Source organism: Lemur catta, chromosome 22 (genome assembly GCF_020740605.2).
Source record: "Lemur catta isolate mLemCat1 chromosome 22, mLemCat1.pri, whole genome shotgun sequence".
Taxonomy (NCBI): domain Eukaryota; kingdom Metazoa; phylum Chordata; class Mammalia; order Primates; family Lemuridae; genus Lemur; species Lemur catta.
In genome coordinates, this window is record NC_059149.1 from 19,441,583 (window position 1) to 19,466,103 (window position 24,521).

The 24,521-nt window shown below is 41.1% G+C and overlaps 1 protein-coding gene across 3 annotated transcripts in view; it reads right to left on the reverse strand.

The window, feature by feature from the left end:
- MTUS1 (microtubule associated scaffold protein 1) overlaps positions 1 to 24,521 on the reverse strand; it is a 117,379-nt gene that overhangs the window by 68,348 nt on the left and 24,510 nt on the right. For all 3 annotated transcript variants that reach the window (XM_045535535.1, XM_045535536.1, XM_045535534.1), the window contains exons 2-3: positions 12,364 to 14,614; positions 7,423 to 7,618 (exon numbers count right to left, since the gene is read on the reverse strand). In XM_045535535.1, coding sequence (XP_045391491.1) covers positions 7,423 to 7,618; positions 12,364 to 14,460 — 2,293 coding nt within the window. In that variant the 5' untranslated portion in view covers positions 14,461 to 14,614. The remainder of the gene's footprint in view (positions 1 to 7,422; positions 7,619 to 12,363; positions 14,615 to 24,521) is intronic.

Sequence of the window (24,521 nt, forward strand, 5' to 3'; positions counted from 1 at the left end):
TCTCCTGAAATCCTACAGCTCGTTTTTTTTCAGTATTGTAAGGACAAATGTGATGAGCAAAGAACTAATAATTTCCACTGTTTGGCTGCTTATACCCTGAGGGCAAAAACCGTATCTTACTCATCCCACATGACTTGCATGGCATACGCCTTCAATCTGTCTCCTAAGTAAATGAATTATCTCCCAGAACACAGAATTTCAGTAACACTCTGCATTTATATTTTGCAAAATGTGATTTTAGTATTCCACATTCTTGAGTGAGCCAAGGCAATATTATACCAGCAAGGTCTAAGGAACTGTGCTCTGTTTAACCATCGTCATTTGCTTACAAGCAAGGGTAGGCTCACAAGACAAAGTCACAGCCATACAGGTGAGTCACAACAAAAACACAGCAAGTCTTAAGAGAGTGGCAATGTGACAGAGAAGCAAAAACATCCCACAAAGCAAGGTTCTCGTGATGACTTGAATTGCACAGAAGCGCGGTGTTCACGGCGAAACTGTCAGTACCTGCCCCTGCAAGTACGCTCACAGATATCTGCAGCTTCAGGTGCGGATTAAACAGAAATAGCTTCCTTAGTCACAGGCCTGGGAGCACGTGTCCCCACAGGGGAACACTGAAAATTCAGAGTGGAATAAAGCAAAGATTTAGAGGTGTTGCAGCCTTTCCCCGACTACCATAAACAGAAGATGAACCGGGGTCTTCATATGTTCATCAGCAAACTTTTTTACCACCTGGTGCTCATGCCAGGAATTCCTAACAAGAACAGAAGGAGGGGCACACGAGCCTCCTGGCTCTTCAGAAGTCCAGGTTCATGAGCAGGGCTCCTTTGAGCAGTGAGATCATCGAGACCTCGAAACTGAACACCATCTTAAGCTCATCTCCTTTTCTGAGGTTACAAAAATGAACGAGTCAATAAAATCGGCACAGGCTCACTTGGAAGGAATCACCTAACCTCATAAAAGTGAGTTGGAATGTATGACAGAGAAAGCTGTCCGGCCCATGTACCCACAGCTGCTCTCCTGAATCCTCACTCCTAAGCCTCCAGATGTTTCTACGTCCACACACTTCTGCACTCCCCTCTTCGTTCCAAAGATACATTGAGTCTTCCATCACCTGGTTGCCATGGTTACCCCTGCCCCACGTATCTTTATCAGCTCTTTCCCCACAGGCCTCCCTGGCCTCTGCACACTTTCACTGTCTTAAACCTCAAACATGCACACACCCCTTTGAGGAGCTTCCAGGTCTTTGGTCTCTTCAAATGGAACACGCCCTAAGCTAAATGCACCATCCTCCTCCCCAAAACCTCTTCTTGCTACTCTGTTCCCTAGTTCACTTTACGGCCCCATCCTCTGTCCAGGTATCCGAACAAGACACCTGGGGAGCCACAGGGGACTAGTCACCACACCAGAGCTGATCAGTCACTCTTTCTCTAAAATGTTTTAAATACGCGCTCCACTTTCTACTCCCCACAACTCGTAGGACCCTTAAAAGTCTGTGCCTAGACTGTTAGAACTAATTGGCCCCAACCTTCCACTGACCCTGACACACGTTCATTCAAGGCACGCTGACCCCAGCCTTAACCTTCCCCAAATGCACCGCATGGCTTTGGAACTCTACATCTGCACCCTGGGAAGGCCAGTGACCTTCTCTGCTGACAAGCTCCCTCAGGCACATTCCAAGACCAGTTCAAATGTCACCATCCTCCTCCAGTCTCCCTTACGACGAACAAATCTCCATTCCAATGGAGCCGAACAACATTTTTAAACACCTGTTGTGGAACAGGCACACACACCGTGCTGGGCACTGGAAAATATAAAAATAACGAAGAGCTGGAGTCCTGGATTCCATGGGTCTCCCAGTGTATCAGGAGACAGATTATGTAAGAAAATAACTACCGTGCAATATAGTAAATGCAAAGTGTCACCGAGGCCAGGCCGGCTGCTCTGGGATGTGAAGAAGGAAGAGCTTGTACTGTAATGATTTGCTCAGACACCCTTTCCCCCCATCACCTTCCAACTAGTGAGCTCCTTAAGTGGGCGTATTTGCTCCGTCACGTTCAGATTCTCAGAATCTAGGAGGCTTCCCGGCACGCAGCAGGTGCTCTAAATACTTCTTGAAAGGATAAATAAGAGAGACTGCATCCTGACACATTAAGCAGACTTCATGAGTCATCGCCTAAAGCAGTCTGTTCCAGAATTACTGCGAAGAGAGAAGTGTGTGAAATGCCTGGAAAAGATCAAGGATTTACGGTGATGACCTTAGCGAGGAAGAGGAGAGAAGCTCCCCACGCAGCGCCTCACCTCAGTGCCTTTGCACCGGCTGTGCCCTTTGCCCCGAAAGCCCTCCCACCTGACATCCCGACGTCCCCCCCCCCCCAGTGTTTGCTACAATGTCACCCTCTCGGTGAGGCCTTTCTTGACCACTCTCTTTAAAACTCTAACTCCCTTCACTGCTTTATTTCTCTCCTCAGCACTTATCACCTTAACATACCAAAATTTCATTTAGTTTCTCTTCTGACTCCCATTATTAGGATTTAAGGTCCCTAAGGGCAGGAACTTGTCCCTTTTGTGCACTTTTGTCATTCCTAGCACTTAGAACAGTCCCACCCCCCCAAAGGTACTAGCAACTGTTAACGTACACATGCATCCTGTGATGAAGAGTTTATTCATGCCGTGGAGGAAGGACTGAGTGTCAAGGCCACCACATGCATGTGACGGGCGAGTGAGCGCACAGGGTCTGGGCCAGGCTGCCTGGCCACCTGCCGTCTCCAATGCTCACGCGCTGTGTAACTGCGGGCGAGTTACGGAAGCTTTCCAAGCCTCAGCTTTCTCCTCTGTAGAATGGGCATAATCATAGCATCTAGACCTCAGGAGCAGTGAGAATTAAATGAGATTATGCATTTAAGAGAGCTTAACACAGTGCTTCAGCACATCACATGCACCCAAAACATGCTAGCTACTGTCACTATTTTTATGGGAAGAAATCCTGAGATGCATTATTTAAAAAGCTTTCTAATTACATATAAATATAGAAATTTCTGCTTTTTAATCATTCCCTTATATTAGTATCTCACAATGTTGCTTACCGCCTCTCTCAAAGTCTCACCTAAAAAAGGCTTAAAGGATATAAAAGTAATTTGAAAAAGACTGTAAGTTCCCTTTAATAACCAAATGAAAAACTCAGTTTACACAAACCAAGAAGGAAACAACTTAGCAAGAAAGAAGAGAAAGCCATAATGACGGGCAAGCCATTGCAAGTCTCGGATGTACTAGTATCTTGAAAGGAATTTACTTTATTAACCCACAGTAAACTGAATTAAATCAAAGGTTTGCCCTTTTGAAATGTTATCTCGCTTTCTCTAAAGACAACTAAAAAAAACCATCTCTTTCACGAAGTCTTTCTTTAGGAGACCCAGCCCTGATGTTCTTCACACTGGGGGCCTTTTCTACACCCCTTCCACATCCTTTCATTGGGCTCTGGGGTTGCAACATAAACATGCATTCACCCTCCTCAGCGAGGCTAAAGGATCCGCAGGGCAGGGAGGTGTTCTGTGCTCCTTCTGTAATCCTACCTGACTCAGGCTGGCCACTCAAAGGGCAACTGCTTGTTTGTCCAGAGGATCACATCCATTTATCACCTAAAACCTGGTAAGCGCTGGTATTGCCTCCAGAAGAGCGTGATAGCCGGTCTCTGAAGATGCCAGAGTCAATCATCGAGTACTTACTGAGAAGTTATTTATTCAACAGCATTAGTTTTCAAAAACCACGTAAAATCATTTATATCACAGTAAGTTGATACTGAGCTTGAAGTTGAGGGCCTAAAAGAAGAGTGTCAGTTCCTAAACCACTCAGCTGAGCATGAGAATGTTAATTTTCTCAAAACTCCTGGTCATGGCCAGGCATGGTGGCTCATGCCTGAAAATCCTAGCACTCTGGGAGGCCGAGCTGGGAGGATTGCTTGAGGTCAGGAGTTCGAGACCAGCCTCAGCAAGAGTGAGACCCCAACTCTACTAAAAACAGAAAAAATCAGCCGGGCATGGTGGTGCACCCCTGTAGTCCCAGCTACTCGGGAGGCTGAGGCAGTAGGATCGCTTGAGCCCAGGAGTTTGAGGTTGCTGTGAGCTAGGCTGACGCCACGGCACTTTAGCCCAAGCAAGACTGTCTCAAAAAAAAAAAAACCTCATGGTCATACTAATAGCATTTCTTAGAGATTAATAAAGTGAGGGTTATGAGCATGGACGCTAGAGCCCTAACGCCTGGTCTGAATGCCACCTCTGCCCCTCTCTAGGTGCATAACTTTGGACAAGTTATTTAACTTTTTCTGTGAAGGTTTCCTCATCTACATAATGGGGGTAAGCTTCACAAAGTTACTTTGAGGATTAAATGAATGTACAGGTGAAATTATTAAAATAGAGCCTGGAACTTGCTATGCATTTAATAGTATAAGCTACTATCATTCATGTTATAATAATTATTATTGGCAATAACTTTCATCACTATCTCACCTTATTTGAGTGCAATAAAAAAATACACACTCCTAAGAAACAAAGGTACTTTAGATTTGGTTTGTTATAATCTCTTATAATCAGGTTGCATATAAATTTCCACATTTTGACGAGTAAAATGAACAGCTCCATTGGGTTTTATTACTATTCTTTCTCATACTCATTTTAAAGCTTCCAGAAAACGGCTATTTCAGCTCTAGGTGTGGTTTTCTACTTTGCTTTCTGACAGGATTTATTGAAAACCCCAAACTGGCTGGAACATTCCTGCCGCTTACCTTTCAGTCAGTAGAGTAACTTTGTATGAGTGCAGTGGGTATCCATTTGGTTTCAATTTTCTAATACACAAACACTTCATTGTACAATACATGGCAACAAGCTTGCAATGATCTAAAGGCACATTGTTCTTGCTCCTTGATTTTTCTGTTCTACTTTTAACCCTGTGGTGATTAAGTTTCTTGTTCCCCACAACAAACACCTCTCAATTTATTGTGAACATCCAAACAAGTCAGTTGCTATTAATTTTTTTTTTTTAAACACAACACAGCATAAGCAAGTTAGTCTTCTTAGTCTGCTCAAGCTGCCATAACAAATACCAGATGAGACGGTTTAAAGAGAAAATATTTTCGTGCAGTTCTGGAGGCTGGGAAGTCCAAGATCAAGGTGACAGCTAATATACTTCCTAGTGAGAGCCCTCGTCCTGGCTTGTGGACCTTCTCACTGTGTCTCAATGGCAGAGAGAGAGCTCTGATGTCTCCTTCCTCTTCTCATAAGGGCACCAAACCTATAGGATTAGGGTCCCACCCTTATGACCTCATGTAACCTTTATCATCTCTTCACAAGCCCTATCTCCAATTACCCTCACACCGGGGTTACGCTTTAACATATGAATTTAGGAGGACACAAACATTCAGTCCATAAAAGTCTTCTAACCATTCAACTATAAAACTCAAGTTCAAATCCATGATGTTTCTGGTTGCATGACAGTTTCTTCCATTCATATATGGAAAACCGCCAGGTAAAATATAGTTTTTAACTCAGACTGAAAAAATCTGAACGAGTAACTCAGTTATCAAGCTAAGTGACACAAGGTAATTAAGGCTCAAAAACCTTCCCTGTCTTTTGATTAAGACTAAAGAGATCAACTTTTCTAAGACATGACAGTAAGTAACACACAGTGAAAGTACTCAACAAATGCTTCACTGTTTAGTGGGACTGATCGCCCACATAAAGGAATTCTATCTTTTAAAATGTACACTGGTTTTGGCCTGATTTCTTAAAAGTATGTGCACTTAGGTTTTCTGGAGATTCAAGCACCACGTGGAATCTAGATTCAGACCAGTAGTAGCCATTGCTCAGAAAGTTAGGAGAGTTCCAAACTGTCCCCAGAAAGGTAAGGACTGCAGAGGCTCACAGGGCCAGCTGTGACACACTGAAGTCCAGGCAGGGGACATGACTTGCTCAGGCAGCTCACTGGTACCAGAGAGGTGCTAAAACACAGGGCTTCTGACGACAGGCCAGGGTGCCAGAGGCCACGCTCCAATGCCACCAAGCCAAGCTGCTGCTCACATCCACGGAGAGGGGTCACTCCCCATCCTCTGGCAAACACCATGAGCCTCATTGGGCAGCAACGGTTAAGAACCAGAGCTTTGATCTCCTTCATGCCTCAACTCCCCAGCTGCGGCACTACCCAAAATAAAAACCACTATTTTTCCCAATGACTTTCAGTTTCTCTTCACTTTTTCTCCCAAATGACAGACACCCCAAGCTGATGAATTCTTCTTTCCCACTTAGCTGCCCTGGGGATGGAAATGGCAACCATGCTACACGTCCCATTCCTTCCACGCACACCTCCTCCCGGGCCTGCTTCCCAAAACCACACGGCCCTGGGCTAGGCTTGAGTCTAAATAAACTGCCCTTAAAACACTTCTGTGTGTTATAGGCTTCTCACACTAGACCCTCCATGACAGGATTGGAAAATAAAAACCTAAAAGTAACTAAATTGTAGAGTGGTAGAGAGAGCTTCTGGGATTTGGCTGGTTTTGTTAGTTTCTATAAAAACATTCTCACCACAGGGGAAAAAAACATTCTCACCTGTGTGGACACATAACTCTAGAGGCACATTTTTCCAGACCACTCAAAAGTAGTTACTATTTTTATAAGGGAACTTCTAAATCGATCCGACATGGCTTTAATTTGCTCAAGGCTATACCTGCAGAAATAAAGGGTGTTCCCTGCAGAGTGTTCTCAGTCGACTGGAATGGCTGGCAGGCTTTCGTCTTATTCTTTATGAAACTGGGACTGGCTTTCCCATTTCCTGCTCTGATTTGTAACACAAAGCGATCTGTACATCTGCCAAATTTAGTATCACACTTAACAGCTCTTCTTGAAGCTCACAAGTTTCATCGGCCTCACTTGACTTTAAAACTACAACTTCTAAACTACAACATTGATAAAAGTTCATATTAGAAAAGTTTAACTTTTTAGTCATCTTCATATTCCTGTAAATCTGTATCTTTCAGTAAAATGCAGGGGAAAAAATCTCATCTCTTCACATGTGATGAGTGTACATTATGAATCTACTAACACTTGAGTATTGTTAAGCATGCAACCATTTATAAAAAATTTTAAATAAAATGATGCATATGTGCAACTACTGAATTGCATATTTATGTATGCATCCTTCTGAATAGCTTATAACTTCGTTTATGCTCATATATGTCACCCCAACTAGCCTTTGCATTGCTCAACAAGAAGGGACGTGTCTTTTTCTCCCTTCTTGGCTCAGGATGCTGGTCCACAGAAGGCTAAACGCTTTAGTGACAGAATGTGTTAGTCCTATAACCAAAACTGTCTTTCTAATTTCACTTTCAGATAATTCATAAACTGCTATAAGCACAGTTGACAATTTTAGTCTTACCAGAAGTGGTCACACGCCGGATCCTCTGCGGAGATAAAGCTCGATCAGAATTGAGATTTCTGCTGTCGCTGTTCCGCCTCAAACAGGAAACAGAAGGGCCCACTTTGGCTTTTGGAGTAGGTATTTTCCTCAAACTGCAGGAGTCAGGCGTGGATCGACGCCTACCTGAGGTGGCTGTAGTTTTTGAAGCAGCACTCTGCGAAAACAACAGTCCACATTTCAGTTCAGATCATACTTTCTCCTCACCATTTCCTTGCAGTGGTAGTTATGTGAAAGAAACAATTTCTGTTTAAGTGGATGTACCAGATGAGTACAGTTGTCCCTTCATATCATAGGGGAGTCGTTCCAGGACTCCCACAATTCCAAAATCCATGGATGCTCAAGTTCCTGATATAAGATGGCGTCACATTTACACATAACCTACACACGTCTCTGGATCTCTTATACCGAATACAACGCCTACACATCACTTCATTCCCATGGATTCAACATGGCAGTCTGCACACGGCAAATTCAAGTTTTACTTTTTGCAACTTTGTGGAATTTTTTTTTCCTAAATATTTTCAATCCAAAGTTGGTTGAACCCATAAAACCCATGGATATATGGAGGGCTGGTTATCCCTTCTCTGGGTCCTGTTCTTTCGTACCTTTAAACGCTAGTTTTCACGAGGGCCTAAACTTGACCCTGTTTCTCTTTCCTCGCCGTGTACTCTCCCTACAAGATCTCATCTGCCACTTCAACTGTCACCTAGGCACTGGTGCACCCAGAATCCACATGGATTCTTAAGGTCTGTCTGCACCTCCCCACTCAGCATCATTCAGGCACCTCTATTTAACAATAATAGCATTATTGTTGGTTTTTACTGACATGTAGCCCTTCCGCTATGCAAAATACCATTCTAAATTCTAAATACATATGTCAAGTCATTTCATCCTCATAATAATCCTATGAAGTTAATACATTCATCATACCCCACTTTACAGAATAAGAACATAAAGCACTTTCTAAAATTAAACTTACTTCATCCATCTCAAAACTTATCTCTTCCCACATTCACAACATACCCAGGAGTCCAACTTAGCCAACAAAGGCTATTTCTGGGTGTTGTTTTCTTACCTCCTCTGCCCCTCTTTGTCACCTGCCTTCATGTAGGCCACATCCTTTCTCACCAGGATTAATTACTGAAACCATGTCCTCAGGATCCTTCTGGTCTCCCCAGTTTCTAGTTCATCTTCTACTCCCCTGCTAGGGCATCTCTCCACAGCTCAGATAGGATTGGACGGCTTCCCTCTGCCTTCCGGCTGAAGTCAAGTCTCCTTAACAAGGCACAGTAAGCCCTTCCCGACAGGGCAGCCCCCGCCATTCTTCAGCTTTTCCCTCACTCCCCACAGTTCCATACTCCCAGCTCCTGCCATACCCACTAGCTGGAGTCCCCTAAATCAGAGTATCTTCCTGTCTGTCTTCATCTTTGTACATGGCATTCCCTCTACCCAGAATACGTGCCCTGCAAGTTGCAGCAAGTTACTAACGTGACATCTCCCCTGGAAACCTCACTCCCACCACCCCACTGCCCCCTCCTGCAGTACAGCAGGCCATTCGTATTCCCAACTTAGTATTTTATGTACCCTGCTGGTTTACTTTCTAACATTACCCACCGCACCAGGCAATACATTTGGCCAGGGGCTGTATCTTCCCTCCCTATATCCTAACAATTGCCACCATATAGATACACACACACACACACACACACACACACGCACGCATATATATGGAGTGGGGGAAGGATAGAGTCGGGAGGGAAGAAGAGGGGGAGGGAGAGAACACAATAGGTGCCCAATAAATGTTCCCATTCTACATAAAAGGGAGCCTGAACCTTACTCAGAGGATAAATTCCCACACCGTCAACTACAATTTACACTCTCCCTTTACATAAAGAAAAACTTGATCCTCGTAGAGACTAAGTGACTTGCCAGAGGTCATTTCCCCAGTGGATGACAGAGCTACCATTTGAAACTACTCCAGAATCCATGCTTGTCCTTCAGTGTTGCACATTCCCTGCTATTACCCTTCTTTCTTTGTTTAATAAGTCCGAAGTGTTAATTTCCAACAGAGATACACAGAGCCCTATACTGACAGCAACCGAACTCGCACAGGAGGGGAATTCAGTGCTAACTGGGGAGGCCAATACCCTAAGAGGCAGCTGGAGGTCAGGTTTTGGCACAGGAGAACAATACAGAATTGGCCAAGAAAAGCAGGTGACTGTACACAAACTAACAAAGGTCTTCTGTCTCTGGCTAAGTTAAATTAAAGCTGGCTAAGTTCATCTCCCAGAGAAAACCTTCTTTTAAAAAGTAAACCAAACTTCTCATCGACTTACAAAAGTGAAATCCTCAAGCAAAGCACTTATTTTGCCTTTCAAAGCCAACATTCCATAGCATTTTGGAGCAGAAAGGGCAAAATTCAGGTTGGGGGACCTGAGTTTGAATCCCAATTTTACTACCTACCAGCTGTGTGGGTTTCAAGTGACCTCACCGGAGGATGCAAATGTCGATAACAATCGCCCTGTTGTTACTGGGCAGAGTAAACAACAATGTATGCAAAGCACCTGAGCCTTACTGGGAACATTAAATGGCATAATATTTATAAGGCACTTGAGCAAAGTGCTTGGTCGAGAGCAGGCACTGAACAAATATTAATTCCTTTCCTTTTAGATAAGTCTCCACTCCTTTTATCTAACACACTGTCACAAATACATGACCTCTGTCATGGGGAGCTACACTTAGCCTCCTGTATTAAATTAAAATCAAATTCCTTCTTCCAAATAAGAAACTTACGAAATATCCAAACAAACCCAGACCATCAAACAGCAGCCTAAGGATTCCGTAAACTCAAGGCCTACTTTAGGGCAAAAATCAACAAAGCACGTTGAAAACTAACATCCCTCCAGGACTGTCCCTTCATAGATTCAGGGCAGTTAGAGCCTTTGGGTGTTGCTAAGTGACCAACACACACTGGAGTCCCAGTGAAACATGCAGCAAATGTTCATTCATTCGGCTGTCTGCAGTAGGTGCAAAGCCTGTGGCCTGTGACAGTTCGCCCAGCCCCTCCCATCCTCCTTCCTAGAGATACGTGGAAATGCCTAAGAGGTGATCATGGAAAAAGAATGAGTTCTTTATATCAGCTGATAAGGAAAAGCACCGGTGCTGAGAACAGGAGACAATCCTTCAGGACTTCTAAAGTACTTCGTATCCAATTATGAATCCTAACCTCCAGATTCCTAAGATGAAAAGTACCGCTTCTCCAAGATAAACTGGGATCGATTTCAACCTGATGATTCTGTTACCTGACTTCAAGACCACACCATGAGCCTGAAAAACGGGCTTCCATCCTGCACATGAGAAATGTAAGGCTAAGACTGAATGCACAAGTCAGAAAAACCATTGGTGTCAAAATTATACAACCAATTTATATTCGAATGTCATTTACAAAAACTTTATGCTAGTTTTTCTGGTAGTCGGGGATACACAATAAAAGTTTCCCATAAATTAAGGAATAAAATGTCTTGTTTCTATGTGTATCTATACACACCAAACTAAGAATGCCGATTAGAATTAAGAAATTATAATTTAATTCAGCAAAATATTAAATTATAAATGATCTGAGTTTTCTAAGTTTGACTTCAAGAGAACTGAAAAACAAAATCTGAGTTCTGAAACAATGGACAAACTCATTAGGTTAGTAATCACTGGTGTACCATTTTTTTCAACAGAGAAGACTTATTGTTAGAGTCAAAACATCTCTAAACTGACCCAGCTCAAGAACATCTTCAGTCTTTCCTAACCTCATCTCCTAAAAGGTCCTGACCTTTCCCTCCCATGTGGCCTCTATGCACCCTGAAAACATTTCTAAAACAGCCCTTCAGCTCTTGCCAAGCTATGGGTTTCATTCCTCTAAGCCATGAGCCCTCCAAGGGGCAGGCTGTCCATGTCACACCTGCCTTCCTCCCCTGGCACCTAGCCCCATTCCTGGCCCAGAGGACAAGCACCCAAGGACAGCCTGTGTGGGGCTGAAAATACACCTAAGTCCCCACTGCCAAAAATAGTGCTGAGGACGAGTACACAACACCCTACAGTAGCCTGTCAAATCCTTTAAAACCCAGCAAACTAAGCTTTTCCACATTATTCTCAAAAACACATATGTTTCAAGAAAGGCAATCTTTGGGCTGCATATGATTTATTTATTCTTTAAAGAAAATGAATTGAGGTACCCCTAAATATCTGACAGGTGCTGTGGAAAACATACTGCTTTTTCACGATGCATGAATAAAATAGATTTTATTTTTTGTACCAGAGATCAATATATTAGGGCTGCAAGAAACTGTAGCTATCCACTAGTCCGAAATTGTCACCTTTGGGTGTTGAAGAATTACTTGCCCAAAAGTACATTAGCTGGTCAGAGGCAGAATCAAGACAGCTCTATTTCCCAGGGCTGCCCTCTCAGTAACAAGAGACCAGGAGTTATTTTTATGTTGCTATGTTTACCAGCTCTCCCTAGCCATTTCTTAAATGGGGTCCAATACATTTTAAAATTTATAAACAAACTTTTTTTCTGAAAAATAAAATATAAGCTGATACCAGGTATTTCAATTCAAATAACTATACTAAAATATTAAAGTAACTTGGTTCTTTAGCATAATATTAAAAGGAACATTGGTACTTGACACAAAATACTGAAATCGAGAATTTTTTTCCAATACACAGCTTTTTTATATTGTGATCTATTAACACTAATATGCAGTAACTGACAAGACCAGGAATTAATACCTGAAAGCAAATTTGCAAATCTAGATCTGCAATGCTATTGACTAATGGTTAACTAATTGCTGTTTTCTCCACCATTCCCCAAAGCATACAAAAAAAAAAAAAAAAGAATTCACTTACCAAAAACAGAGAACCACATTCAAAAGTCTCATTCATAATCTCCTGTTTGAGCTCTTGTTTTTCCATAGGTGTCGCATTTTCTTTTTCACCCTTCTTTTCAGGGCTAATCCTATCGATGTTGGAAACGTATGTCATTCCCAAACATTCTGCACTTTCCATTTTCACAGGGAGCATGCCTTTGATCTTCTGAAAAAACGCTGCTACGGCCCCAGTCTCACATGCTGAGTTAGAAGAACTTGCTTTGTCAACATCTTCCTGATTCGATTTCACGGCAGATGTTGTTCTTGGAACCTTGTGTGAAGCATTTTTAGAATGAGTTGTAACATGCACAGCCTGGCTAGTAATGAGTTTATTAAATTGCTGCTTATGCGTCTTGTTAATTAGGATTTCTGCTTTCGTGTCTGCACTCAAGTCCGATCTTGGTGGTTTGCTCAAAACTGTCGACTGTCTTGAGGATGATGCTGATGAGGGTGAAGAGACACTGGTCACCTGGGGTTTGGGAGGGACCTTGGATAAGGTAGGGTCTTTGGGCTGCAACACTGGTCTAGACATAACTTTAGCTTTGACGTTCTTGAAGTTGGGCCTTGGGTAACTTATGATTTCAGTTTTTCTAACTTTGCAGCCTACTGGGGTATTTGTTTTGGTTGTTGATTTTCCGAGACTGGGTTTAGACATGTTCACAGGTGCCCCCTTCAAGTTTGGTAAGTTTTTAAGCTCTCGATTACTCTTCTCCACTTTCTTACATTTCTCTGTCGCTTGAACAGGTGAAACAGAAAAGGTTATGTTTGTGGGTTCCTGGACTGGTGTTGACATGCAAACTGTGTCATTTGTGCTAATGACCATGTTATCTGCCTCCCAGGTCAGTTCAAATGACGAAACCATATTTGGTCCTGGCAGGCTACTTACTATCAATTCTGGGGTACAATTTTGGGTTCCCAAATCCTTTTCATTGGAGGCAATTTGTGTGTCTTTAGTCACAGTGACCTTATGCTCTGGACTCAGCACTTGGGCTTTATTTTTATCAAAAGCTGGCACCACTAAAGGGCATTCATCATCAGTAAGACAATTGGACACTGTCCCTCTCAGATTTTGGCCCATTTCCTTTTGCCCATATGAGCTCAGTGAATGTGTGTCACTATTTGGTTCATCTTTAGATAAACAAAAGAACTTTTGTACTACAGACCCATTGGGGACTTTCAAGCCATCAGAAACTGGTGTTGGAGCTTGTATCTCTTTTTCTCCAACTAGTCTTTGCTGTGACCCATCTGTGTACTCACTGGTGACCTTTCCTGAAGAATACTGACACTGATTTTCAGTATCTGGAACAAAAACCTCAGTTTGCATCACTACATCAGAAACCGCTGTGTAAGTTGTGTCTCGAGCCTCTAATGGTGTGGCTTGAGGGTTTTCAAAGTTCTTTCTGTCGTAACTAGTTTCTCTTGCATGCATCCTATCAGAATGGGAAGACGTCCAAGTGGAATGGGATACAGAAGATGTATTTCCACTTCTCATACTGGTCGGTGGCAGACTTCCAGTGGTAGGCAAAGATGGGCTCTTTCCAATGGCATGATGTGATATAATGGTGCAGTTAACTTTATCCACTGTCATGTCAAATGTCTGGTTTAGCTCCAAGGAAGGAGAGCAGTCTCCACGGGTCAAATCATCATTGGGCTTCCATACAAAGGGCAGAGATGGCTTAACACTCTGGTCCTGAACTGCTTCTAGGGAATGACAATTGTTAGGCAGATACTCATGCTTCTCTGTACCGACAACAAATGCTGGAGACTGCGGAATGGACTCTGTATGCATATCTAACACCTGCTTACTAATGACATCACTTGAAGACTTTTGGTGATCAGGTACTTTGACACGCTGATGATTTAAAGAAATATTTTCACCACTGTCCACAGCAGGGTCAGTTTCATATTCGACCACCATGTCATCTGGGTTGGCAGAATTCCAATTCACGTTTCCGGTTGACGCATTTTGTGCAGGTGGTGAGTTTTGGTTGTATGCATAAGTATTTCCATTTTTATCACTGATAAGTAAGGATTGCAATTCATCTTCTGTCTTATCATCTGCATTATCATCATTCATCCTGAATATTAACTTTAAGCCTCTGCCATTTTATTTCTTCTTCAATTCCTTTCAAATGAGAGGGAAGGAAAAATTATCCACCTCATAAGCTTTTCAGCACAGCTGAAAGTTTCTTAGTCTAAGATGCTTTGAAGACAAAATGATTTGTTGTTCCCTGGAAAAAACAAAATATGTAATTCAAGTAAATATTAGAAAAATTAACTGTTCACCCCTTGATTAATTTCATTTTCACACTTATAACCCACAACTATTTTTTTTGTTCCATAAGCACCTTCAGAAGAATGAACCCACAACTATTGATGTGGGTAATTAAGATATGATTAGCTAATTTACAACCCCCTTTCAAAGATACTTTTTTTTTATTTGAGGGAACAGGGCAGAATGGGAAATGTAGACATGGCCAGTTGTCCCTGTGGCTGACTGCACAACTGACATTCCCTCCCTCCTTCTCCCAGGGACTTCCCCTTGTCATAAGAGAGAAGGAAGCTAAATCTGGCAATGGTTTTTCCTTCTTGTTGGTTGACAGAGGGACCATCCTAATTTGCTTCAGACAGTCCCACCTCATGTCTGTTGTCCCAGCATAACTAGTAATAGTGCCCCTTACCTTTCATTCTCAAAAGGGGCCACTATTGTTTCCATGAAGAATGATTATTAGACAAACCATGAAGGCCCAGCAAATGAGCTAAAGATCACTGAGGATTTGGGGAATTAGCATTTCTCTTTTCCTGTTTTCATTCCTATTTTTTTAAAATATGCCATTTCCAAAATAAAAAGAAAAAAAGTTGTTGACTCTTAAAAGTTAAAGTGGTACTCCGTTGGAAGTTCCTCAAAAATGTTAAACAGAAAGAGTTACCATATGCAATGGACTAAATTGTGCCCCCCTCAATTCACGTGTTGAAGTCCTCACCCCCGTTATTGTAACTATATTGGAGACAGACCTTTAAAGGAGGTGATTACGGTTAAGTGAGGCCATAAGGGAAGAGTGCTGATCCAATAGAACTAGTGCCCTTGTAAGAGGAAGAGATACTCAGCCATTCTTTCCACCAAGTTAGGACAGTGAGAAGGCAGCTGTCTACCACCAGCTAGGAAGAGAGCTCTCCCCAGAAATGGAACCCTGAAAGAACCTTGATCTTGGACTTTCTAGCCTCCAGAACTGTGAGAAGCTACATTTCTGTCATTTAAGCCACTCTGTGAATGGTAAGTCTGTTACAGCAGCCAGAGTAGACTAAGACAACATATGACTCAGGAATTCTAAGTATCTACCAAAGAGAAATGAAAACACTTGTTCACACAAAAACTTGCACACAAAGGTACATGATTCTTAACAGAAACATTATTCACAACAGTCAAAAAGCAGAAACACAAATGTCCATTGACTGGCTAACAGATAACAAAATGTTGTATACGCATACAACAAAATATTCTTTGGCAATAGAAAGGAATGCAACATTGATACATGGTACAACATGGATATAGTGTTACAACTTGAAAAAATTATACTACATGAAAGGAGCCAGTCAAAAAGACTAGTATTACACAACACTATTTACATGAAATGTCCAGAACAGGCCAATCTATAGACACAGAAAGTAGATCAGTGGTTCTTAAGGCTGGGGAAGGGCAGAGCGGAAGGGAATGGAGAGTGACTCCTAATTGGGTGATGTTCCTTTTGGAGGTAATAAAATGTTCTAAATTTAAATTATGGTGATAGTTGCACAATGCTGTACGTATACTGGAAACCACTGAATTGTACACTTAAAAATAAGAACTTTAAAAACACCCATGAAAACTTTCAAATCCAAGGCTTTTGGAAAATAACTAAAACTTTATCATGCTTTTGGTCAAATTGAAGTGTAAAAGGTCCAAATGTTTAAGCTAGGACTACAAACAAGTCATAGCAACACACGTTCACCTGAACTGACTTTCTAATCCTAGTATTCAGTGTCATCAGATGTCACAGTGCTGCTCTGAATAAGATATCCATGGGGGGGGGGAATGACACTCTAAGTGTGACCTATAAATTTCTGAATTAAGAGTACATCTCATTTTTCTATTCTGCAATGTTTTTTCTGTATTCAAACTTCAGTGACCTGGATAAAAGCAGGATATCAACTGTGGGAGAACTGAAACGATCAGCTATCGTCACCAACAGTGCTCTGTGTGTTTCTAGCTGAGCACCCTGAAACCAGCCTTTAATGGAGTACAGAAAGGCTGCAATGTTTATCTCCAAAGCACGTTCACGCGTGCGCGTACACCCACACTCGTGCACACACACTCAAAAGGAGATTCTGAATTCTTAAATGAAGCCTGATTTATATACTGATGGAAAGTGCAAATTCGTCAAATCTTCTCACCATGTAGCTTTTTAGTTAAAAAGAATCACTGAACAGTTTATTGGCTAAAACCTTAATGAAAAGTCTTCTATAAAATACAAACTAACATGTTTAATCCGCTGGTATAAAATATGTTCAAGCTAAATGTTCAAAACAAAAAGTACCATTCATTTTTAGATTTGTATCTGTGGGATATAGTTTCCAAAAGCACTAAACATGCTACACTTATATGCTACCATGAAGGCCAGTAAGAGATTCTAGTATAAGCAAATATGAGCAAAAAACACTGCAAGCATAAGCAGTTATCATAAATCATGCAACTTACATGTCTTTATAAACTGAGGCAGATTCAATTAATGGAATTTTTATTAACCTAAGCTCCCTCTTCCAAAGTATAGAAGATGATTTTTTTAAAAACCTGACAATCTTTGACCTCAGCATTTCCTTTGGAAAAAGTTCATGGAAATAACAGTATTATTGAGGAAAAGGATGAGTTTAAAGCTCTTGGTATAATTTGCAAAATTGTTATAAGAAAAAAATGGGAGTGGATTCTTTATAATGCATATATTAATATATGTATGTAACAGATCTATATGATCTGAGGTTTGCTTTTAAAGCTTATGTATTTTGTTCAGCACTGTCTCCCAAGCATTTTTCCACATTTTTACAGTATAAAAACATTCCTGGCCAGGCACAGTGGCTCATGCATGTAATCCTAGCATCTGAGAGGCCAAGACAGAAGGATCACTTGAAGTCAGGAGTTCAAGACCAGCCTGAGCAAGAGTGAGACCCCATCTCTACTAAGAATAGAAAAAAAAATTAACTGGGCATCATGATGCCCAACTAGTCCCAGCCACTCTGAAGGCTGAGGCAGGAGGATCCTTTGAGCCCAGGAGTTTGAGGCTGCAGTCAACTATTATGACCCCATTGCACTCAACCCAGAGTGGCAGAGCAAGACCTTGTCTCAAAAAAAAAAAGAAAAGAAAAGAAAAAGAAAATCCTGATAGTTGTAAAATTCCACTAAAGTTAAGGCTAAATAACTGTAGTAAAGTTAAAGTAAAATAAAGAACCCATCAACCATTCAACTTTCACATGACTATTTAGTTCACTTGGGTTTATGACTGTTTCAATTCACAAAAACAAAGAAATTTCAAAGTGGTGAGCACAGAGATTTTTAAAAACTCACAAACATGTAATCATAAGAAATACTTAAGGAGAGTTTTGATATGAAATAAATTTCCTGAAGCCTTTTCTACCTTTGTAGATAAGAATAAAGAATTAGTAGTATACAGATTTGGATACCAAAAAGGTTCTGCAGTTAAGCTTATCAGTTCCAGGATTAGCTGTAAGATCAACTTCACCATTCACTAAAGAAAACAATGGCTTTAAGTCACCATCGCCATCAAGATAAAGCCATGAACAAGAAAGGGTTGACCTCCCTCAGGAGTTTGTCGGGAAAGTTAAAAGTTGGCCATTTTGTCTTATGGCCAAATTCATTCCTTGTCTACTTTAAGAAGGGACTTAAGCTTCTACCTTCTAGACAGGTATCCTTTGACTTGCTCTTCACCTGACTCGTGGAGCACAATCTTCATAGTCCTGTGGTTGCAATAATTTGTAAAGCCTTCAAAGTCACTGTCCTGGAAATATTTTAAAGCAGAAATTTGAAATAAAAAAGAGAGAAAGAAAAACTTGGAACAGATCATTCTCACTCGAAGGGATGGATAATTTCTCAGTTCTCTTTCAGTAGCACTATCTACCAGAACAAAGTAGAACAATCAAGTTTCCTTTCTGAGAGAACCACGTGGGAAAATAGGGAGATCTTTTTCAGAAATTTTTTGGACAAGAGAGAAGAAATTCCCCCACTTATTAAGATTTGGAGAATACAACAGGGCAGCTCCTCTTGAATGAAAAGATTACCAAAATATGTATTTTAATAATGATTTACAAGGTTAAAGTTGATAAATATGTACTAGAAGAAATAGTCCAAGAAAAGAGTCACTGGTACAGATGGTATAATTTTAACGCCTTTGTAAAAAATTAGGTTATTTTCGTGCCTTATTTTGCCAACTGAACTGGAAACTCAGTAGAGGCTTACATATCAGGAGGTATCTTCTGTATCTTCTGTTATCAACAGTGTCTTGCTCAGTAATTTGAACTTAATATAGCTAAACTTGCTACATCATATGATAATTACGAAATAAAAAATCTGTTTCCAAAAGTCAAACTTGGAAACTAGCTTCATTACTTTACAGCCATACAAAACTCAATTTTACCCCTTATTTATGTCAATATATGGCATGTAGTCCTTTAAGATATGACTACAAATACGGTTATAATTTATAGCTTCCAAATCATAAAACCACATTAGTTTTTAAGAACTTACAAGTAGTTTAGCTCTGTGGGCTTTAAAACCCCAAATATTACCTGGATCTTCAACTTGCTTTACGTCAAAAAAAAAAAAAAAAAAAAAATGACACTGGTACGATACCTAAACTACCAATTTTACCTTATTCTAAATTCAAAAATAAAGCAGTTGAACAAAAAGTCATTAGCATGTATTATTAAAAAATGTATTTATAAATCTCTATCTTCTGTTAAAACCATTCAAGATAGGAAATAGTTTTACCTTAAGCCTCAGTTTACTATTTTTCACAGTTCAGGCTTAAAATCCTACCTTTTTGACACAGTCAATAACCTCCTCAAGCACTAAATTGACTAAAGTGAGCATTTATGATCAGTGGGTTTTTTGGCACTCCTTAAATTCTGGACCTGAAGGGAAGTGCCTCAGTCACCTCATCCCAGTCCTGGCCCTGCTGCTGCTGGCAGAGCACAAGGTCCACTCTGCTCCCCCAGGGCAGGCTCTGTCCCTGCCCTGGGGAGGGTGGGAGGGAGGGGGCTGCAGGTGAGGCCAACACAGCTCTGAGCCTCAAGCTAGCTTTCCTCTAGAATCCATCTATAATAAGTAGAAACAAATCCCTATAATTACAGAATCTGTAACTATGGTTCATCTATAATTTCACCTATAGTATCTAACTACCTTACTTTTTCTTATTTATTCAAGTGGTTCAGAGAGAGGAAGGAGGTAGGAATAATATTCAAGCCCTGGCCACAGCACTGATGAAACAGGGTTCTGGAGGTCCAAGAAGCCCCCAGGAGAGGCTGCAGCAGCCCCCCGGGAAGCACGGGGGGCCTTGGGGAGTGGCTGTTCACAAACTGCTGCAGAGAACACCTCCAGGATGGCAGCTCCAGATGGGCAGAATTTTTGGGGGGTGCCGAGGGAGGGCTGTTTTATATTCACCGATATATCCCCAACACTCAGAAGTGTTTGAGTTTTCAATAAACATTTGTGGAATTAATTAATGTAGGAAAGGGCCAAGAGAATTTGATTTTAGACTTTAACTCCTTTGGATTTCAACACATTTGCACTTTAACTTGCAAGGGAATTCAATCCTAATATTAGCTTTTCCCTGGGAACTTGATGGTAGCAGGGAGTTTATTCAAAATTTAGGGAATCTCTCTGTCACTGGCATCTTCACTTTGTCTCTGGATCTCACCGCACACCTCTAATAAACTGCGTGGGGGAATTTGACTATAGAATTTGAGATTGGAAAGAGGAAAGTAAGTGTAAAGCCCTTAGTACAGGGAATTGATTTAATTAAGGCAACTGTCAGGGACTTGTGGGACAAAGTCTCTACCGTCCCTCAGAAGTGGCAGAAGAGTATCCAAAGGGACAGCGGTTTCAGGGAGCAAACTCTCGAAGGTGTGGGTCAAGTCATAAGCAGAATAAGAGAACAAGAAGCAGGGGTGTTGGGGTGAATGCTTCTGCCTCATTCCTGGTGCTTCTCTTCTCGTGGGAGCTGGGGGGTGCCTCTTTGCTTCAGTCTGACCATGTATTTTCCTCCTGCCCAGAGGAAGCGAAGTCACTTATCTGATAGAAAACGTGGGAGGACTGAACAGGGCTGTCTGTCTTGCTGGGGGTGAGTCAGTCCAGGCAGAGCAAGGCACACTCCGCACTGGGGAGCAGCCAGCCGTGGGCGATTAGGAGAGTTGACAGGAGGGTTTGCTGTTGGGAATCCTTTGTGCCTCACACCCTAAGCTACATCCTTCCCCAACAGTCTTTCTCAGAGATGATTTAACGGTTCGAATGCCTCACCTGACTTATTTCTCCACGGGTCCAGAACCCTGATTGAAAAGAAAGATGAGACTCATGGGGCCATCTTACTTACTGTTGTTTATTTTTCTTTAATTCCTACCTTAAACCTCACATGACAGGTCGTGGTCAAAATGCAGTCCAAACTGTTTCACGCACAAAATTATTAAAATTATTATACAAAATTACCTTCAGGCTTTGTGTGTAAGGTGTATATGAAACATAAATGAATTCTGTTTTTAGACTTGTGTCTTACTTCCAAGATATCTCACCATAGAGATGCAAATATTCCAAAATCCAAAAAAAAAAATCCACAATCCTCAACACTTCTGGTCCTAAGCATTTCAAATAAGGACTACTCAACCTGTTGTGGAGAGGGAAATTTTTTATATTCCTATTATAGATGAAACTGTGTCCCCCCCCAAAAAGGTATGTTGAAGTTCTAATCCACAATGTCTATGAATATAACCAATTTATTTGAAATTAGGGTCTTTGCGGATATAATCAAGTTAAGATGATGTCATTTAGGGCGGTCCCTAATCCAATATGACTAGTATGTCCAAGAACAGGGACTCTTGGACACAGACACACACACACACACACACACACACACACACACAGAGGAGAGACTGCCAAGTACGGACAGGGACACACAGAAGGAAAATAGCCAGGTGACGTTAGAGGCAGAGATTAGTGTCATGCTGACATAAGCCAAGAAGTGCAGAGCTGCCGGGTAGCTAGGAAGAGGCAGAGAAGGGTCCTCCCCTAGAGGGAGGGACAGAGGGAGTGCTGTCCTGCTGACACCCTGATTTTGGACTTCTCACCTTCAGAACTGTGAAAGAATAAATTTCTGTTATCTTAAGCCACCTAGTTTGTGGTTCTTTGTTACAACAACCCTAGGAAACGAATAAATTCCCACCATAGAAAATGAGTGGATTCTTCAAGTTCTTTTATGGATTAGTTGTCTGGAATTCAGAGCATAGTTTCCAGTATTAAAAAATATGCATAAACAATTGCTAGGGTCCCTGACAGCCTACAGACTATATTTTAACCATTCAAATTGAATTTCTTTTCCTAAAGATGGTCCATTGAGTTTCTTTTCAATCTGGTTTTGCTTTTTAATGAATGCAATAGTACTTGAGGTCTACCATGCACTGGGCATCGTTAGGTTCTGGGGCTGACAGACTGGAGCAGGAGCACTTAGTGAATGAGACATGACAAGGAACTGAATGCCTAACTAAGCAAAGATCAACATACCACAGAAGCAATGCCCAGACCACAGTCGAGGGCATCCTGATGTTTGCCTAGGTAAGTCTGGGGAAATGCGTAGGACTTTGTCAAGTACGAATGGAGAGAGAGACAGGCCACACAACCAGAGGGACTCACACAGGCTCTCAAGTGTGACGGGAACCGGAGAGCCTGGAAGCAGTAAGAGGTTCTAAGCTGGGGTGGGGGGTGAGAGAAGGGGAGCAGTCTGGCCAGCTCAGGAGTCTGGATTCTATTCTGTGAGCAGAGAGTCTGCCAAGGGTGTTAAGATGGACATTAACACTTCGGTTCCGCTACAGTGTGGAAGATGTCCTAACCGAGACATCAAGTAGACACTACAAGCAGGAAATTGTTGGGATGAAGAGGAGAAGCCAGACGGGCTGGCAGGGCTCACCTCCATCGTCATCTGCACCCAGCAGCAGAGAGCATGGCACACAGTAAGTGCCCAATGAACGTCTGTTGAACTAAACATCATTTTAAAAGACTATTTCACTTACATTAATATTTAAGGAAGGATGCCAGGGCAGACAGTATAGGAGAGCTGCATAAATAATGTATCACATTCTAGACAGACACAAAAAGGATTTAAGCTTTTAGTGTGAACTAGGAGAGTGTTGTAATGTTCTTGTTTTCCTTTAAATAAAATAATACATGAGTTTAGCGTATTAGTTCTGGATGCATTAGGGGCTCAAAAGGTTTGGTTTTATCGTTCCCATTCCAAACAACAAATAAAGGAGAAGTTCAAAGAACAAATAAGAGATCTGGGTTAAAATGAATAATTTATTAAGCAAAGAGACAGATACTGTTATAATTAGCCAAGGAAAAGTAATTTCTTTCTCTCTAAAATACACAAACTTAAGTATTTTTAAAAGAAAATCCTACTCAACAAAGAGAAACTGTCTATGCCATGGTAAAAAACAAACAAACAAAAAAACTACCAACAAAAATGTATCATCCCCTTTTCCCCACCTATCCTCAAAACCACATAATGAGGCTTGTATTGAAAATATCTTTCAACTCCTCACTACTGCACTTGACTAGTCTTAAAAAAAAAAAAGAAGAAAAAAAAAGTAAAAAAGTAAAATATCTTTCAAGAGCCTACAATTCACTCATTAGAACATTTTATGGGAATAATCAAATATTACCAAGTGTCTTAAAAGCAGATAGAAGCTCCCCCACCTCCAAAAACAAACCAGCAGAGAACAGAGAATGGTAGCAGACAGCTAGCATTCCAAAGTCATCTAAACCTGACACAAAACACACAAGAAAAATAAAAGCAGCATCCAAGGGAAAGTTATTATTTTTACACTAATAAATAAAGATTAAACAATTGGTATTCTGTTTAAATTTAATGGATAAAGTTTTTTTTTCTTTTTTACCCTACAGTGACAATTTAAATAAGCATTGGCATCAGAAACTGACTTACTCTGTTAATACTGCAGTCTACTCAGTCAGTCTTAGATAATCCACACTATGCAATTAAAAGCATTTTTGGAGAGGAGGGGGTGGAAGGAGTAAGGCCCCTAGCTGATTATGACAAGGACACCACCACTGAAGAAAAACTCCCAGCTAAAGCCTGCTGGAAATATAATGATTCAACACAAAGCCAATGAACTGACCTACTGAGGTTCAAGAATTCTGATTCCTGCAGTTCATTCCAAAAATATGCTTTTATTCCACAATTTTCTGGCTCAAGAACTTCCTAAAACCTCCAATCCAGCATGTGGAAGACCCCACACATTCACAAACTCTTAAAACTGCATTCCTGAAAGCTTACTCAGTAATCTTACAAAGTGAAATGGCTTAACATTTTCCTTTTACAAATAACTATACTTCAGGGCACCCAATATTCTTTAAACATATCACAAAAGGCAGCATATAAATTATAGAGCTGTCTTCCCCCAATCCTCATCTCTCGCTGCTAAGATAGTGTGAAAGTCAAATTGCAAAGTTTAAAATGCTCAGAGAATTCTAAACACTCAAGTAGTTTCAGTTTTCTTTCATCCCTACCTCCCACTCTGACTCATTCCCTTACCCTTTGTTTACACTCACACAGAGAAAGTGCTATAACCGGAATTATTACACAATGCAAAGTTGAAAAATAATCATGGTTCTAGACACTTTAGATGACTTAGTAAACTAAAGTACACAGTGTGTAACAATTTCCTACCACACTCCATGTGATTGTTGGTGTAACCATAAAATAACCATAATCATTTCTAACAATACATAAAATTTTTACATGTTGCTTCATGTGAGTTTTTGTATCTGACAACTTACACTCAAAGCACAGCACCATATTTAACTATTTT